Source organism: Loxodonta africana, chromosome 5 (assembly GCF_030014295.1).
Source record: "Loxodonta africana isolate mLoxAfr1 chromosome 5, mLoxAfr1.hap2, whole genome shotgun sequence".
NCBI lineage: Eukaryota > Metazoa > Chordata > Mammalia > Proboscidea > Elephantidae > Loxodonta > Loxodonta africana.
This window is the reverse complement of record NC_087346.1, coordinates 88,580,163-88,597,677: the sequence shown is the minus strand read 5'-3', so window position 1 is coordinate 88,597,677 and position 17,515 is coordinate 88,580,163. Positions and strand designations below refer to the sequence as shown.

At 37.9% G+C, this 17,515-nt stretch overlaps 1 protein-coding gene across 1 annotated transcript in view; it reads right to left on the bottom strand.

Annotated features, from left to right (window-relative positions):
• LOC100676159 (transmembrane protease serine 11G-like) overlaps window positions 1-15,950 on the bottom strand; it is a 50,019-nt gene extending 34,069 nt beyond the window's left edge. Inside the window, exon 1 of the mRNA XM_064286311.1 lies at window positions 15,873-15,950. Within this exon, the coding sequence (XP_064142381.1) occupies window positions 15,873-15,950 (78 nt within the window). The remainder of the gene's footprint in view (window positions 1-15,872) is intronic.
• Between the last annotated feature and the right edge of the window lie 1,565 nt (window positions 15,951-17,515).

The following is a 17,515-nucleotide window of genomic DNA, read 5'->3' as shown; positions in this document are numbered from 1 at the left end:
AAACCCTTTAGTATTCATTCATTCAAAAAATATTTCTAGAGATTCATATACGTATTAAAAAACTAATTTTGTTTCAGAAAAAACTGCGGTGAACAAGGCAGGCAACATCCCTGCTCTTACGGAGCTCACAGGCCAGTGTAGGGAGAGAGGAAATAAAGAAGCTAAAGAGTAAATTTCAAATAGTGAAATTAAAGTACATTAATGTAATTGATAGCGATGAGGTGAGAGGGGGCTTAGGAGAGAAGATGTCAAATCTTGAAGAGAAGACATTTGAACTGGGAGGTGAATTATGAGAAAACAGCTGTAGGAAGACTGTGGGGAAAGCAAGTACTGAGAGCTGAAACAGGGGTTAGCCTGTTGGTTTCCTGCAAGAGTGACTGGATCCTAAGTTCCAAGAAGAGTGGAGAGGTTCAGCCAGAGAGGCAGGCAAAGACTAAATCACGGGGGCCCTGGAGTTCATGTCAAGGTGCTATTAATTCTAAGTGTTATAGGAATCTACTGGACCATTTTAAACATGGGAAGGATAAGATATGTTTCACATTTTTAAGAGAAAGCTCTTTTATTTGCTGATGCTAACCTACCTTTGTGATCTTAATATATAGTATTTTAGTTTGTATGTACTATTTCAATTCTTACATTCACCCGCACCAGTGTTTTCCTCAATTTTCTTCTGTCTAAAATTCCCTCTCTACCTCTGTATTTCTGTTTTTCTCTTTAATCAGCCAACTGTTCAACTACCACTACCCATCTTCATCACTCACTGTCATAGTACCCTACTGTCAATCTCACTGTGACCTATGATCTGCTTACTGTATCATTGTCCCCCATCTATCCTCATGTCCTCACTGCCCCACTTAACTAGCTTAAATCTCATGGTCCCTTTATATACTCATTCCCTGGCATACACTGTCAGTTCTTTAACCTCTGTCACTTTGTCATAATTACCTAGCAAAACCCCAACCCTGGTTAAATACAGCTTTCTGCATGCTTCATTCACAAATGTGCCTGGGATAAAATGCCTTGATTTCATTTTACAAAGAAAATAGAAATAATCAGAAGAAACTGCCACAAGCTCTCACTAAAACATCCACCACCTGTTTTGTGCTTTTCTTACATGTTCTCTGCTTTTCCTTCTGTTATTATGGTAATGTTTAGTACAGCGCTAGGCCCCCCCCCCAAAAAAAAGGCCCAAAGTGGGTGATAAATCCTGGCTGATTGATTAAACTGACATTGCTCTATTTTATGTAGAGGCAAAGCAATGTAAGTGAAGACAATATGGGATAGGGAGGCAAAAGGCTTATCCTACAATTGACCAGATTCATTCTAAAAAAAGGGAAGTCAAAACTTAATACAATTGATACAATTATCTGGATAATTAAGAGAAAAATCTTTCACATTCTCTTAATTGTCCAGATTTTTTCTTCAATATCCCACTGATGTCTTGTTTAATCTGGTCTGTATGTGACTTATTACATATTAAGAAAGTTCTCTAGGTTAATGTTGTTTCATGAATAAAAATGAGGCTGATAGGGGCTCATTTTCTGGGTTGGATGGCACCTCAAGGCATGCGTTGAGAACTGTTGCAGGCCACTGCTTGAAGACAATGCAGTGATATACTATGTCATGCATCAATGGGTCTAAAGGAAAGGGAGTGTATTTTTACATGGTATTCTGCCTCTTTCAACCAATTCTATGGACTTCACATAATCTTGAACAACAACAACAACAAAAAAGATTTTTCCTCATATTGCTTTCTTCTTAAGAGAATATTTGGGTCATAGCAGCCTCACCAGCCTCTGAAGAGAGGTTGCACGCGTGGTGGAAAGAACCTAGGTTATTTTCAGACAGGATGTCTTGGCACCCACTCATCATGTAACCTAGGGCAAGTTACTTCATTTATTAGTGCCTGACTTTATTTATCTGTAAAACAGAGAAGATCCCTAAAGAAATATCATGATGAAAAGGGATAGAAAGTGCTTAGTCAATATCAGCTATTATCGTCAAACTTGATTAAAGAAGTGGTTGTGACTGATTATCTCTGCTGGACAAAATTAGATGATTCTTAAAGTGTCAATAGTTAATAACTGCTCTCACCAAGGCAGTCAAGCCACTGTGTAGAAATCGCACTCATTTTGGAGATTTCTGTCAACATGGTAACAAAGGGATCTCTCTATATATAGTTCTCGTTTCCCCACTTCCCTATTAATTTTATTTTAGGGTAAAATACCTGCCCGAGGGTGAATTTATTACTTCAGTTAAATATAAATGACACATATATATCTAACATACCTATATATACCCATAGCTGTCGAGTCAATTCCAACTCATAGGGGCCCTTTAGGATAGACTTGAACTGTCCCATAGGGTTTCCAAGGAGCAGCTGGTGGATTTGAACTGCTGAACTTTTGGTTAGCAGCCATAGCTCTTAACCAGTGTGTCACCAAGGCTCCATATATTGATGAGCTATCTGTCATGGATTGAATTTTGTTCCCAGAAATATGTGTCAACTTGGCTATGTCATGATACCCAGTATGGTGTGATTGTCCACCATTTTGTCATCTGATATGATTTTCCTATGTGTTGTAAATCCTATCTCTACGATGTTAATAAGGTAGGATTAGTGGAAATTATGTTAATGAGGCAGAACTTAATCTAAAAGATTAGACTGTGTGTTAAATCAATCTCTTTTGAGATATAAAAGAGAGAAGCAAGCTGACAGACATAGAGGACCTCATACCACCAAGAAACAAAAGCCAGGAGAATAGCATGTCCTTTGCACCCAAGGTCCCTGTGCTGAGAAGCTCCTCAACTGGGGAAGATTGATGAAGAGGACCTTCCCACAGAGTCCACAGAGAGACAAAGTCTTCCCCTGGAGCTGGCACCCTGAATTCAGACTTCTAGCCTCCTAGACTGTAAAAGAATAAATTTCTCTTTGTTAAAGTCATCCACTTGTGGTATTTCTGTTATAGCAGCACTAAATGACTAAGACACTCTCCTAATTATTATTATTTTTTTTTCTGTCTATGTTTAATAAATTTACACAGTGTAATCAGAGACTCATAAGGATAGTTTTAGAGAGTTACAGCCCCTGGAAAGCTTGGGAGTAGTCCTTTACTGAAGGTTGCCCCACCTTATTCCAAACAGGTTTGGGAGAACAAAGGGTAAGATTTAAAGGTGAAGCACAGGTAATCCTAACAATACCAAAAAAACCCCAAACTTGTTGCTGTGAAGTAGATTCTGACTCATAGCCGACCCTATAGAACAGAGCAGAACTGTTCCATAGGGTTTCCAAGGAGCACCTGGTGGATTTGAACTGCCAACCTTTTGGTTAGCTGCCATAACTCTTAACCACTGTACCACCAGGGTATCTACCCTAACAATAACTATGATAATTAGGGTCTTTCATTTATACAGTACTTCACAGTTTGTTTGTAAAGGGCTTTAACATACCCTATAACATGTGATCCACCCTATGTCTATGTAAAGTTCACAGAGTAAATATTTTCAGTTGAGGTTATTGAAGCTAAAAAGGATTTCCCCAAGACCACCAAAGTAGCAATTAGTTGAGCTCACTAAGTTTCCTGTCTTCTATTTCTGAATATTTCCCACTGTACAACATAGATTCTAATCCAAATTGACCACAGCAATGACCAATGAGACACATGAGAACAATAGAAGCTTGAGAATAGGGAGGTATGTTTGGCTGAGCAGAATTGTACTAAAAAATAATTTTTATTATTTTCAGTCAAGATCCAGGGGTCCAGAAGAGCTCCAAGACTAATAGGAGTAGAATACAGCAGGAATTAAGAGTTTCTAGTACTATGTAGAGTAGTCATGGCAGACAAAGCTTCATAGTGGAACCACCAGAAGACCATGTAGGAGAGGTATGTCTGTGTCACATGGTGTATTTATGCAGATAGCGAGGTTGTAGGCTATCTGGGCTTGATTTTAGGGCACCTCAAAAAAGAGCTGGAGGCCAGGAAATGATTATTTCTGTTGAAGAGACCTAACACCCTTCAGTGAAGAGACTTAATTAGCTTACAAGTGGGTATGCAGTAAACTGTTCTGTCTTGTCTATTCTCAGAACAGTTAGTAATCCAAATCAAAGTGTGATAAAACCCTAGAATACAACCTTGGATGAACCTTGAAGCATTACTCTAAATGAAATAAATCAGTCTGACTGTGTATAGAAAGAGAGAGACAAGGCAGCAATGGGTAGGACAATGATAAAATTGTTATTATTATTTAGGCAGAAGAGTTTTGAGTACACTTACAATGGTGGAAACGAGCCATTAGAGATTCTAAAGTTGGAGGGGGATTGGATCTAGAGCATATTTGATAGATTATGGATTCTAAACTATTAGTTTGGCCCTTATGGAAAGGCCATTCTTGTAGGTAAAAGGCTGCATATTGGCATTTTCATATGGTTCAACCTAGTAAATTGTGGGAGCTTGGACATACTGTAGGCATCCTCTTAAGAGTATGAATGAATGTGGATAAGTTTGTTGGTTAGATATCAGGAACTTGAAGGAATTCCCACCCCTCTGAAGTGGTTAGAAAGACTAGAGGTGGGTAGTGAGACTGGAAATTTGAGGGGATTGAAAAAGTTGGAAATAGTCATTGTGGAAAATGGGAGTTTGAGTAGGAGGATATAGTAGAAATGGTGAGCAAAGTTGAAGGTCCAGATGAATGAACACCTCCTGCACATTTGTGAGATTTTCTGTAGCATTCCTCAGTGATCTGGGTGGAGATGGACCATTGTTCAGATAGATAGATTCTCCCGAGAATTTAACAAGTATGGATGATGAAAGGACTCTGGCAAAAGATAATTTTGTGGAGTTTAAGGTCTCATTGGGATTTTTTTTTTTTTTTTGAAACGATGAACTTAAGAATCAGAAGAAAAGCAAAGATGAATATGTGTTTGATTATGGTGGGCAGCTGATGGATATGAAGAATTCATAGAACAGTGGCTTAAAAAAAAAAAGCTGATATATTAGTAACTGAGACTTTTGCTGAAGATAATTCAAAAGGGGTTACAGAAGTACATCAACAGGAAACTGCCAGAAATTCAAGCAGAATTCAGAAGAGGACATAGAACCGAGGATATCATTGCTGATGTCAGATGGATTCTGGCTAAAAGCAAAGGATACCAGAAAGATGTTTATCTGTGTTTTATTGACTATGCAAAGACATTTGACTGTGTAGATCATAAATTATGAATAACATTTTGAAGACTGGGAATTCCAGAACACTTAATTGTGCTCATGAGGAACCTGTACATGAACCAAGAGGCAGCCATCCAAACAGAACAAGGGGATACTAAGATGTTTAAAATCAGAAAAGGTGTGCACCAGGGTTGTATCCTTTCATTATACTTATTCGATCTGTATGCTGAGTAAATAACCCAAGAAGCTGGACATATGAAGAAGAATGAGACGTCAGTCTTGGAAGAAGTCTCATTAACAACCTGCAATATGCAGATGACACACCTTGCTTGCTGAAAGTGAAGAGGACTTGAAGCATTTACTGATGAAGATCAAAGACCACAGCTTTCAGTATGGATTACACCTCAACAGAAAGAAAACCAAAATCATCACAATTGCACCAATAAGCCACATCAAGATACATGGAGAAAAGATTAAAGTTGTCTAGGATTTCATTTTACTTGGATCCACAGTCAGTGCCCATGAAAGCAGCAGTTAAGAAATCAAACAACACATTGCATTGGGAAAATCTGCTGCAAAAGATCTCTTTAAAGTATTAAAAAGCAAAGATGTCACTTTAAGTACTAAGGTGCACCTGTCTCGAGCCATGGTGTTTTCAAGTGCCTCATATGCATGTGAAAGCTGGAATATAAATAAAGAAGACTGAAGAAGAATTGATGCTTTTGAATTATGGTGTTGGCAAAGAATATTAAATATACCATGAAATGCCAGAAGAACAAACAAATCTGTCTTGGAAGAAGTATAGCCGGTACGTTCGTTAGAGGCAAGGATGGTGAGACTACGTCTCACATAATTTGGGCATGTTATCTATCAGGAGAGATCAATCCCTGGAGAAGAACATCATGCTTGGTAAAGGAGAGGGTCAGGGAAAAAGAGGAAGACCCTCAATGAGATGGATTGACACGACGGCTGCAGCAATGGGCTCAAACACAACAGCGCAGCATCAGGCAATTTTTCTTTCTGTTGTACATAGGGTCACTATGAGTCAGAATCAACTCGACAGCACTTAACAACAACCTATCAACAATAAGACTGTACTGAAAGATGTCCAAAATTATGATTTAGATAGAGTAATTCCAAATTATGAAAAAGTCCATAATGTGGAAATAAGAATAGTATTTGCAGGGAGGTTGAGGAGAAGATTATAGAAAAGAGAAGGTCAAGGAAATAAATGACTAGAACATCGGAGATTGACCATATTGGCACTGATGCCACCCACCTAAGATAAATGTAGGACTTGGAATAGAAAAGGAGAGCAAGTGCCAGAGTCTTCAATAAATGGGGAAATAGACATTGGGTCTGTACAGACAGCAATGAGGAAGGAAAGAAGGTGTTATAAGAGAATTGTGTGAGCCTTAGGAGCGAAGCGTTTTTACAGGAGTGTAGAAAATAATGGTCTGAGATGGCTTAAGATGTGAGGAGTATACAGAATAAGTATTCAATCCTGAAGTATTTTGGAGCATGGAATGATAAGAAACCCCTAATTGAGAGGGCTGTAGAGAATGCCATTCCCTGAGGAAAGAACTAAAAGTCAGTTATCCAAGGCATAGAGCATATTGAGGGAGCCCTCATGGTACAGTGGTTAAGTGCCTGGCTGCTAACCAAAAGTTCAGTGGTTAGAACCCACCAGCCGCTCTGAGGAAAAAAAGATGTGACAGTCTGTGTCCCTAAATATTTACAGTCTTAGAAACCCTGTAGGGCTGTTCTATTCTATCCTATGGGGTCGCTGTGAGTTGGAATCAACTCGATGACAGTGGATTTGATTTGATTTTTTTATACGGCATATTCAAGTGAAAAAAAAGTAGAGCAGTTTCTTACTCATAAGATGGACATTCCAGGAATTATGCAAGTGTTTACGCAGAAGAAATTAAAAAATATATATACATATATAATAGGTTTAAATTAATTTATCACAACATTTTCCTGTAAAAAAAAAACTTAAGCATATACGAACACATATTTGGTTGTGTCTTAAGTCTCAATATATGCATATATATAGTATATATATTATAGAAAAATATGAATGTACTAAATGAATTAATGAATTAAAATTTTATCAGAACATATATATGTATATTAAAAAAACAACCCACTTCCATCGAGTCGATTCCGACTCATAGTGACCCTAGAGGACACAGTAGAACTGCCCCATAGTTTCCAAGGAGCGCCTGGTGGATTCGAACAGCCGTCCTTTTTTTTTTTATATATGTATGTGAGTGTATTGTATGTAGATAGATAGATAGATTAGATAGATAAAGCTTTAATTAATTTTTTTAACTCTGGAATTATGCTACTTAAACATTCTTATTCTGTTTGGGGTGATCTGTTTTCTGAATTTTCTTGTATCTAGTCCTTTTTTTTTTTTTTTTTTTGTCCTAGTCCTCTATTGACAGATCTGAACTCCTAGAGCTTAAGGCACTATCACAGAAGATAAAGAAAGCCTCCCACTTAAATGACAAATTTGGTTTTCAAATTAACTTCATTAGTCCCTGTTTTCTACATTTACATGTTTTCACTTGGCAAAGTCCTTTTATGCTTACACTTATAAAACCAAAACTTGACTTTATAATTGATGTGGGCAATAGCCTAAAAATCTGTTGATGGGCATTACTACATGAAAATGGACTCTAATCTATCTGTGTGAGACAAAGAAAAACATATAATTACTTAGAACATCATCGTAAGAATAAGATAATACAAAGACTCTATTTCATAATTGTTTTAGGAAAGAAAACAAGGACTAAACATTATAATCATATCTACATCTTTATTGAAAACCCTGGTGGTGTAGTGGTTAAGTGCTACTACGGCTGCTAACCAAAGGGTGAACATCTATATTTACATTACCATCTATATCCAAATGGCTTACTGGAAAAGTAAACAAAATATTTCTGTATAAAAAGGTATTTTTAAAATGCTATAAAATCCAGATGACTAGAGCAGTAGCTAATGAGTCCAAACAACCAAAAACCTGAAACCAAACCCTTGGCTGCCGAGTCAATAGCAATCCTATAGGACAGAGTAGAATTGCCCTATAGGGTTTCCAAGGAAGGGCTGGTGGATTTGAACTGCCAACCTTTTGGTTAGCAGCCAAGTTCTTTACCACTGTACCACCAGAGCTCCAATTACTCAGTAGCTGGTGAATTTTAGGTTGGAAATCGTTGTTGTTAGATGCCATCAAGATGGTTCCAACTCATAGTGACCCTACGTACAACAGAACAAAATACTGCCTGGTCCTGTGCCATCTTCACAAACCTTGCTATGTTTGAGCCCATTGTTGCAGCCACTGTGTCAATCCATCTCAGTGAGGGTCTTACTCTCTTTGAATGACAAACTTGATGTCTGTTATGGATTGAATTGTGTCACCCAAATATGTGTATCAGTTTGGCTGGGCCATGATTCCTGTGTGATTGAGTGATTGTCCACCATTTTGTCATCTGATGTAATTTTCTTATGTGTTGTAAATCCTACCTCTATAACATTAATGAGATGGGATTAGCGGTAGTTATGTTAATAAGGCAGGACTCAATCTACAAGATTAGGTGGTGTTTTAAGTCAATCTCTTTTGAGATATAAAAGAGATAAGCAAGCAGAGAGACAGAGGGCCCTCATACTATCAAGAAACACTAGCCAGGAGAACAGTGCATCCTTTGGATCTGGGGTCCCTCCACTAAGAAGCTGCTAGACCAGGAGAAGATTGATGACAAGGATCTCCCCTCAGAGCACACAGAGAGACAAAGCCTTCCCCTGGAGGTGGCACCCTGAATTTGGACTTTTAGCCTCCTAGACTGTGACAGGATGAATTTCTCTTTGTTAAAGCCATCCACTTGTGGTATTTCTGTTATAGTAGCACTAGATAACTAAGACATTGTCCTTCCTGTTCCCTCCTGATAACATGTCCAAAGTACATGAGACTAAGTCGCACCATCCTCACTTCTAAGAAGCATTCTGGCTTTACTTCCTCCAAGACAGATTTGTTCATCCTTCTGGCAGTCAATGATATATTCAATATTCTTCACCAACACTTTAATTCAAAGGCATCAGTTCTTCTTTGGTCTTCCTTATTCATTGTCCAGCTTTTGCATGCATATGTAAAAATACCACAGCTTGGATCAGGCACACCTCAAAGTGACATCTTGGCTTTTCAACACTTCAAAGAGGTCTTTTTCAGCAGGTTTGCATAATGCAATGTGTCTTTTGATTTCTTGACTGCTGCTTCCATGGCATTGATTGTGGATCCAAGTAAAATGAAATCCTTGACAGCTTCAATCTTTTCATTTGTCATTATGTTACTTATTGGTCAAGTTGTGAGGATTTGTGTTCTCTTTATGTTGAGGTGCAATCCATACTGAAGGCTGTAGTCTTTGATCTTTGTCAGTAAGATTGGAAATTAGTTGTTGTTGTTACTACTGTTGAGTCGGTTCCGACTCACAGCAGCCATCTGTACAACAGAACAAAAATGCTGCCTGGTCCTGCCCCAAACTAGTTGGTGCCAAATAAATTTGAAGAATAATTAACTGGTTCAACTAACATATATTGTCAAGTATTCTACTAGGTATTGGCTTGTATAACAAAGAATAAGATACTGTGTTTTGTTCAAATTACTCAGAAGTGGCTAAAAATAATAAATGAAGATCTATTTAAGTATTCTAAATGAGGAAACCCTTTGAGACTTAAATTACGCCAAGCCACTGATTATCAATGGGACCCATCACCCTCACCCCTCAATCTCCTTATGAACCAAAAAAAAATCCAAACCAAACCTAATCCTGCAAAAATATATAAATAGGCAGACTGGTTTATCTGAATAGGGAATGGGACTGTGGACTTTTCAAGGAGCTAGGACCTGGAAGGAACAATACTGAAAATCTTGAAAAATGGAGGGAAACGAAAAGGTAGGGAGAGACACTATAGACCAGATGTAGGTCTTCTTGCTGCAGATTTTTCTTTTCATTCTGTTTTACCTGCCTCGCTCTTTTTATGTCACTTTCATTTTTCTCTTTATTTTTCTGATGGATTTCTTTTCCCTTTAGCCAGATATATTACAGAATTGACATTCCCATGATCCTTAAAAGAAATTTAATAAAACTGTATGTTTATTCATTATTATGCCCCCAATATTAATAACAGTACCTGGCACACAGTAGTTCTTGAATAAATACAGGAGATTAGTGATATCACAGAGGGGGAAAAAAGGATTAATTGAATTATCCTTATTGGCATGCCACTATCTTTTTCTCCTAATAGCTTGGAGATACTTTTTAGTTAGAAAATATAATAATAATGTATCTTGTTTCTATTACTGTCTGTTTTAATAGTAAATCTTAATGTGTGCTGGTCAGTTCTAGAAATGAGATGAATTTAGCATGAAAAGTTTGTTTTTGTTTTGTTTTGCTTTTTAACAACCTAGCCCTTAATTTGGATTCTAAAGTAAGTAGGTATAAAGGCAAATATTTTGAATGATTATAAAGAAATAAATTGATTAGGGGAATTGTAGTCTAGAAACCCATGTGTACTATAATTGAGTTTTATACACAAATATCCAGTTATCACCAATAAAGAAAAAGTATAACTCTGGTTAAACACCATTAGAAAAGAGATTTGTAATTCATTCATTATCTTTAGTAATTTGTACTAATTGACATCATATTTGTACATGAAAAATCAATGTTCAAAAATGACTCAATGCTACCAGTTAAAATAAGCTGGAAAAATACAGAATGGACTAGACAGGGAGTTGAGAACTAAAAATGTTTAAGGTTTATTTTCTATAGACTTTCTTCCAAATATATTTTTTAAAGATGTTAGGATCATTTATTTGCTTTTCAGTTTTTATATCCTTATGTTCTTTTTTTTTTTTTAATTTTTAAAGACAAAAAATTTCTCAAAGGACATTAAAATTCTTACTCATTTTTTGGAGTTTTGGTTATACTTACCAATATCAGAACAGGAGTTAAAATACAATACCCTCCTACACAACATGAATATCTCCTTCCTTTTCAGTGTATCGACTAAATGCCTAATTTAAGAAAACTCACAATATATTCTAAACTGAGGGTGAGAAACACTTTCTTCCTTGCCCCATTCTTCCACTCCTCCAAACTCACTCACACAATTTCTCCTCATATTCTTTTTTTTTCTCCTTCTTTCTGTAATTCTCGTTCTCACATTATATCTTTCAATTAAAACCCAAAGAGTTAAACTTTTCAAATTCTAAATATAAAATCATCATCACTGTTTTCTGAAATAAAGAGTAGTAGCATATTGTTTAGAATTTGAAAAGTTTAACTCTTTGGATTTTAATTGAAAGATATAATGTAAGAATGAGATAATTACTATGGCATTATTTTCTCAAACTAGAGAAAAAAACAAAACTATTAAACTCACAATTCAGAATAATTTCCTGAACTGGAAACCAAAATAAATTTTTCAAATCTGAAAATAAAATTTAACTTACTGATACATTGTTCTCTGTTGAGAATGCAAGCTCCTCGGCCTCTGTGCTGCTTTGAAACTTCTGGTTAAGTGAGTAGAATCCCGGTCATTCTTTCAGATTTGTAAGCTGAGTAAAGTAAGAACACTTAGGGATTTAAAGTAAACTAGTTTAACAAGTTGGGATGGGTAAACTTTAGTATGATTTGAGGTGAAGAATCGCTTGATATGTCTTGTCTCAGGAAATAAGAATTTTCCGGTTCTGGCTAATTAAGCAAGAGACAATGTCAGGTCCAAAACTTAAAGCAACACCCTTTGATGTTCTGAGATGTTTTTTATTTGTCTTTATTTTGATGGCAACGGGTTTGGTTTGGTTTTTGGTATTCCAGAGGTAGCAGTTTATTCTGCATCAGTACAAATCTGACCTGCTGGCCCTACCATTCATTCATCTCTTTCAGAGGTAAACCTGAGAACGCAGTCAGAGGTTTTCATGAGACACTTGATGGCCCTGGACTTGCTTTTCTTAATGCAATGGTACATGTGTCTGCTCCAGTAATTCATTTTTGTCTACTCTGAAGAAGGATCAGAGTTTAAATGACTGGAAACTTACAGTGAGGCAGATCTTAGATTGAGTGAGGCCAATATAAAGAAAGGAAAGGATATTTTAGGGAGTGCAGCAAAGATGCAGTGGAGAAAAAAACGATTGGATTGACATAAAAGAAAATATGGCTAAATCAAAGGATGTAGCCACCCATATGGCCAAAAAGAAGTGCACATAGAGAGAAGCAGCTAGTGAATGAAGCCTTTTAAAATAGAAATTGATGCAAAATGTTTTTTATTTTCCCATCTTAACTGAAATCTCTTTACTCAGGATCCACAGATTCTAAAAGCCTGTTAAACAAACAGTTAGTTGCCTTAGAGTAGATTCTGACTCATGGTGACTAAAGCCAGTTCTCTGAAGTAAACACCTACAGGAAGTTTTACCTTTATTTCTATAGTCCCTATACTACCTGAACAAGACTTGACTCACCTTTCTCCTTCAAGTAAGCCTCTGGTTTTAGTTTTGCTTATTTTGGATTTTCCATTTTTCCTGTTAGATAGGACAGAAACTATGATGCCATCAAATGCACTCACCTGCATCTCAGCAAATACTTTGGGATTCAAGACTCATTGTGTCTTTTTTTAGGCCAATTTGAAAATTAACATTCCTTTGCATATTTAATCTGCACTTCTGCATTTTTTTTTTCCGCATTAAAAAAATGTTTTTGGCAAACTGGAACACACAATTACAATTAATAAATGGACATGTGGGGAAATGCTCCAATTGGCTAGTAAATCAAAATTATGTAGACCCAAGCCATGGTATTTTCAATCACATCATACGCATGAGGAAGGCAGACAATGAATAAGGAAGACCAAATAAGAATTGACACCTTTGAATTGTGGTGTTGGTGAAGAATATTGACTGCCAAAAGAATGAACAAATCTGTCTTGTAAGAAGTACAACCAGAATGCTCCTTAGAAGCAAGGATGACAAGACTGTGTCTTACATACTTTGGACATGTTTTCAGGAGGGATCAGTCCCTGGAGAAGGACATCATGCTTGGTAAAGTACAGGGTCAGCAGAAAAGAGGAAGACTTTCAACGAGATGGATTGACACAGTGGCTGCAGCAATGGACTCAAGCATAATGATTGTGAACATGGCACAGCACTGGGCAGTGTTTCATTCTGTGGTACAAAGGGCCGCTATGAGTCGGAACCGACTCGACAGCATCTAACAACAACAACAAATCAATTTTGTATTGCTGTGCAACAAATTATCACAAATTTAGCAGCTTAAAACAATACTCATTTATTACTTCATAGTTCTGTAGGTCAGAATCTGGACAGGCTCTACTGGGTTCTCTGCTTAGTGTCTCAGGAGGCTAAAATCAAGGCATCAGCCTGGCTGGGCTCTTATCTGGAGACTCTGGGGAAAAATCACTTCTAAGCTCATTTCTTATGATTGTAGGACTGAGGTTCCCATTTCTGTGTTGGCTGTCAGCCAGTGGCGACCTCAGTTTATAGAGGTTGCTCACATTTTTTGACACATGTGCCCCTCTATCTTCAAGAGTGCACTGAACCTTCCTCACACTTTGAATCTCTCTGACTTCCTCTTCTGCTATAGGCAGAGAACATTCTCTGCTTCTAAAGGGTTTATGTGATTAGATTAGACTTACTCAGATAGTCTCCCTTTTGATTAACTCAAAGTCACCTAATTAGTAACATTAATTACACTTACAAAATCCCATTTGTCATGTAAAGTAACATAGTCATGGGCATGATAGATACCTCATCATGTTTACTGTCCTATCGATTAAGGCAGGAAATGACTCAGTGGATCATTTTAGAATTTTACCAACCACAATACCAAAACAAGACTTTATTTTCCATCTTTTGAACTAGTTTAATACCTTTAGTCTATTTTAGTGAAAATTCAGTATCCACGTATTCCAGAGATATGGTAAGTTGTTAAAACAGCTTTAGAAAGCAAACTTGCTAAAATGATAAGGAGAGAAGAGCACTTACACAAAGAAATTCAATTGCGTTTTAGATATCACAGTATGTTCAGAGCACTGCTAGTACTTTTTTTTTTTTTAAACTAAAAGAGAGAATGGAGGTGAAGGTGGCAAATGGGATGAAACCAAAATGGGAGATTAAAATAGAAAATGGGAAAAGGATAAGCATGAAATTCTTGCACATCAAGAAACTGGACTTATTTTTTCTAAAGGTCAAGTATAAAAACGGCAGCATGGGGGCATCTGACCTCCTCTAACTTCATAAGAGGGGAATGAGGACCAAGATTAACAGTTTAAAGCTGATTACTGTGAGGTGGAGGTCAAACATACCTCCCCTCCCAACCTTTTTACCAGGTCTGACACCAGCCGTTCCTCCCACGGCACTCTCTACTTCTCTGCTGGGTTTGATAATTTGTTGCAATGGCCACACAGAACTCACAGACCGTACTCACAGTTATGGAGTTTATTAGGAAAGGAACAAGTTACAATTCAGAATCAGAAATGACTCAGGATGCAGTTCTTTGATCAGGACAGCCTCTTCTCAGCTGTGCCTGTAGGTAGGCCTCTCTCTAGACCTCAGTCCCTCAGCCCCACAACACCTTGGCTCCTCAGCTGGGCCTCTGCCCTGCTTGGGCAAGTGTTACAAAGGCCTTTTTTTTGTGTGCGTGTGCTTTAGGTAAAAGCTTACAGCAGAAGTTGATTTCTCATAAAAAATTTATACACATATTGTTTTGTGACATTAGTTGAAATTCCCACAATGTGACAACACACTCTCCTTTTCCACACTGGGTTCCCTGTGTCAATTCAACTAGTTCCTATCCCTTCCTGCCTTCTCATCCTGCCTCCAGACAGGAGCTACCCATTTGGTCTTATGTATCTGGTTGAACTTAGAAGCACATGCCTCACGTGTATTATTTTTGGTTTTATAGTCTTGTCTAATCTTTGTTTGAAGAGTGGGCTTCAGGAATGGTTTCAGTTCTGGATTAACAGAGCATCCAGGGGCCATAGTTTCAGGGATTCCTCTAGTATCTGTCAGATCATTAAGCCTGGCCTTTTTATATGAATTTGAGTTCTGCTCCACACTTTTCTCCAGCTCAATTTGGGACTGTTATGTTCCCTGTCAGGGCAGTCATTGGTGGTAGCCAGGCACCATCTAGTTCTTCTGGTCTCAGGCTGGTGGAGTCTCTGGTTTATGTGGTCCTTTAGTCTCTTGGTCTAGTATTTTCCTTATGTCTTTGGTGTTCTTCATTCTTCTTTGAACCAAGTGGGATGGGACCAATTGATAGATCTTAGATGGCAGCTCACAAGCTTTTAAGACCCCAGATACCACTCACCTAACTGGGATGCAAAACATTTTCTTAATAAACTTTGTTATGCCAATTGACCTAGATGTCTCCAGAAACTATAGTCCTTAGGCCCTGGCCTCAGTTACTCTGTCCCACGAAGTGTTTGGATGTGTCCAGAAACTTCTTAGCTTTTGCTTAGGTCCAGTTCTGCTGGTTTCCCCTGTATTGTGTGTTGTCCTTCCCTTCACCAAGCTGATCCTTGTCTACAAAGGTCTTTAGCTCTGCCAATAAGTACCTGGGGGCACCCCACTCTGCCAGGAAGCCTATTGCAAAAAAGAGTTCAGCTCTCTCACTCCACGGGTCAGCATACCCACTGTAACTGCCTTGCTCTGTGGACCAGGTTTCCTGGTTCTGCTACTGCCATTTCTCTGCTGCCACTTCTCACCATCTTGCACCATCTCTGGTGCTACAGCTCTCTCTCTCTGTCTCCTGAGTATAGGAGGTTCTCATCACAGGGAGCCCAGGTGCAAAGGATACTCTCTGCTCCCATCTCTCTTCTTGGTGTTAGTGAGTTCTCCCCTTTCCACAGCTGGGTTGGCTCATTTCAAGCCTAGTGGGATGGCAAAACTGACCTATCCCCTCATTGAGTTTCCATATACCTTATTTGTATGGTCCCATCCTCACAAGTGTGCCATGCACTTTATTTGCATTATTAGTAAGCTCTCCAATTCCCTTGGTGAGCCAGGTGCACATTAACTGCACAGTCTCACCCAATCACAAAACTGTGCAGGAAAGACCATATAAAAGCAATTCATCGCACTGCATCAGGGAATTCTGATCTCTTTTGTGCCATGCTTATGGACATATTCTGCAGTCTGGTGAATGCTATATACCCATTCTTCTAACAATGATTTTAGATGCACAATATAGAATACATAGAACTGCAAACATCCATTAATAATCGGAACCTGGAATGTACAAAGTATGAATCTAGGAAAATTGGAAATCGTCAAAAATGAAATGGAACACGTAAACATCAATATCCTAGGCATTAGTGAGCTGAAATGGACTGGTATGGGCCATTTTGAATCAGACAATCATATAATCTACTATGCTGGGAATGACAACTTGAAGAGGAATGGTGTTGCATTCATTGTCAAAAAGAACATTTCAAGATCTATCCTGAAGTACAATGCTGTCAGTGATAGGATAATATCCATATGCCTACAAGGAAGACCAGTTAATATGACTATTATTCTAATTAACCCACCACCCACTAGGCCAAAGGTAGAGAAATAGAAGATTTTTATTAGCTGCTGCAATCTGAAATTGATCGTACATGCAACAAAGATGCATTGATAATTACTGGTGATTGGAATGGGAAACTTGGAAACAAAGAAGAAGGATCAGTAGTTGGAAAATATGGCCTTGGTGATAGAAAAAATGCCAGAGATCGAATGATAAAATTTTGCAAGACCAACGACTTCTTCATTGGAAATACCTTCTTTCACCAACATAAACGGCAAATATACACATGGACCTCGCCAGATGGAACACATAGAAATCAAATTGACTACATCTGTGGAAAGAGATGATGGAAAAGCTCAATATCATTAGTCAGAACAAGGCCGGGGGGCCGACTGTGGAACAGACCATCAATTGCTCATATGCAAGTTCAAGCTGAAACTGAAGAAAATCAGAACAAGTCCACGAGATCCAAAATGTGACCTTGAGTATATCCCACCTGAATATAGAGACCATCTGAAAAATAGATTTGATGTATTGAACACTAGTGACGGAAGACCAGATGAATTGTGGAATGACATCAAGGGTATCATACATAAAGAAAGCAAGAGGTCATTGAAAAGACAGGAAAGAAAGAAAAGACCAAAATGGATGTTGGAGGAGACTCTGAAACTTGCTGTCGAACGTCGAGCAGCTAAATCAAAAGGAAGAATTGATGAAGTAAAAGGGCTGAAGATTGCAAAAGGCGGCTCGAGAAGACAAAGTAAA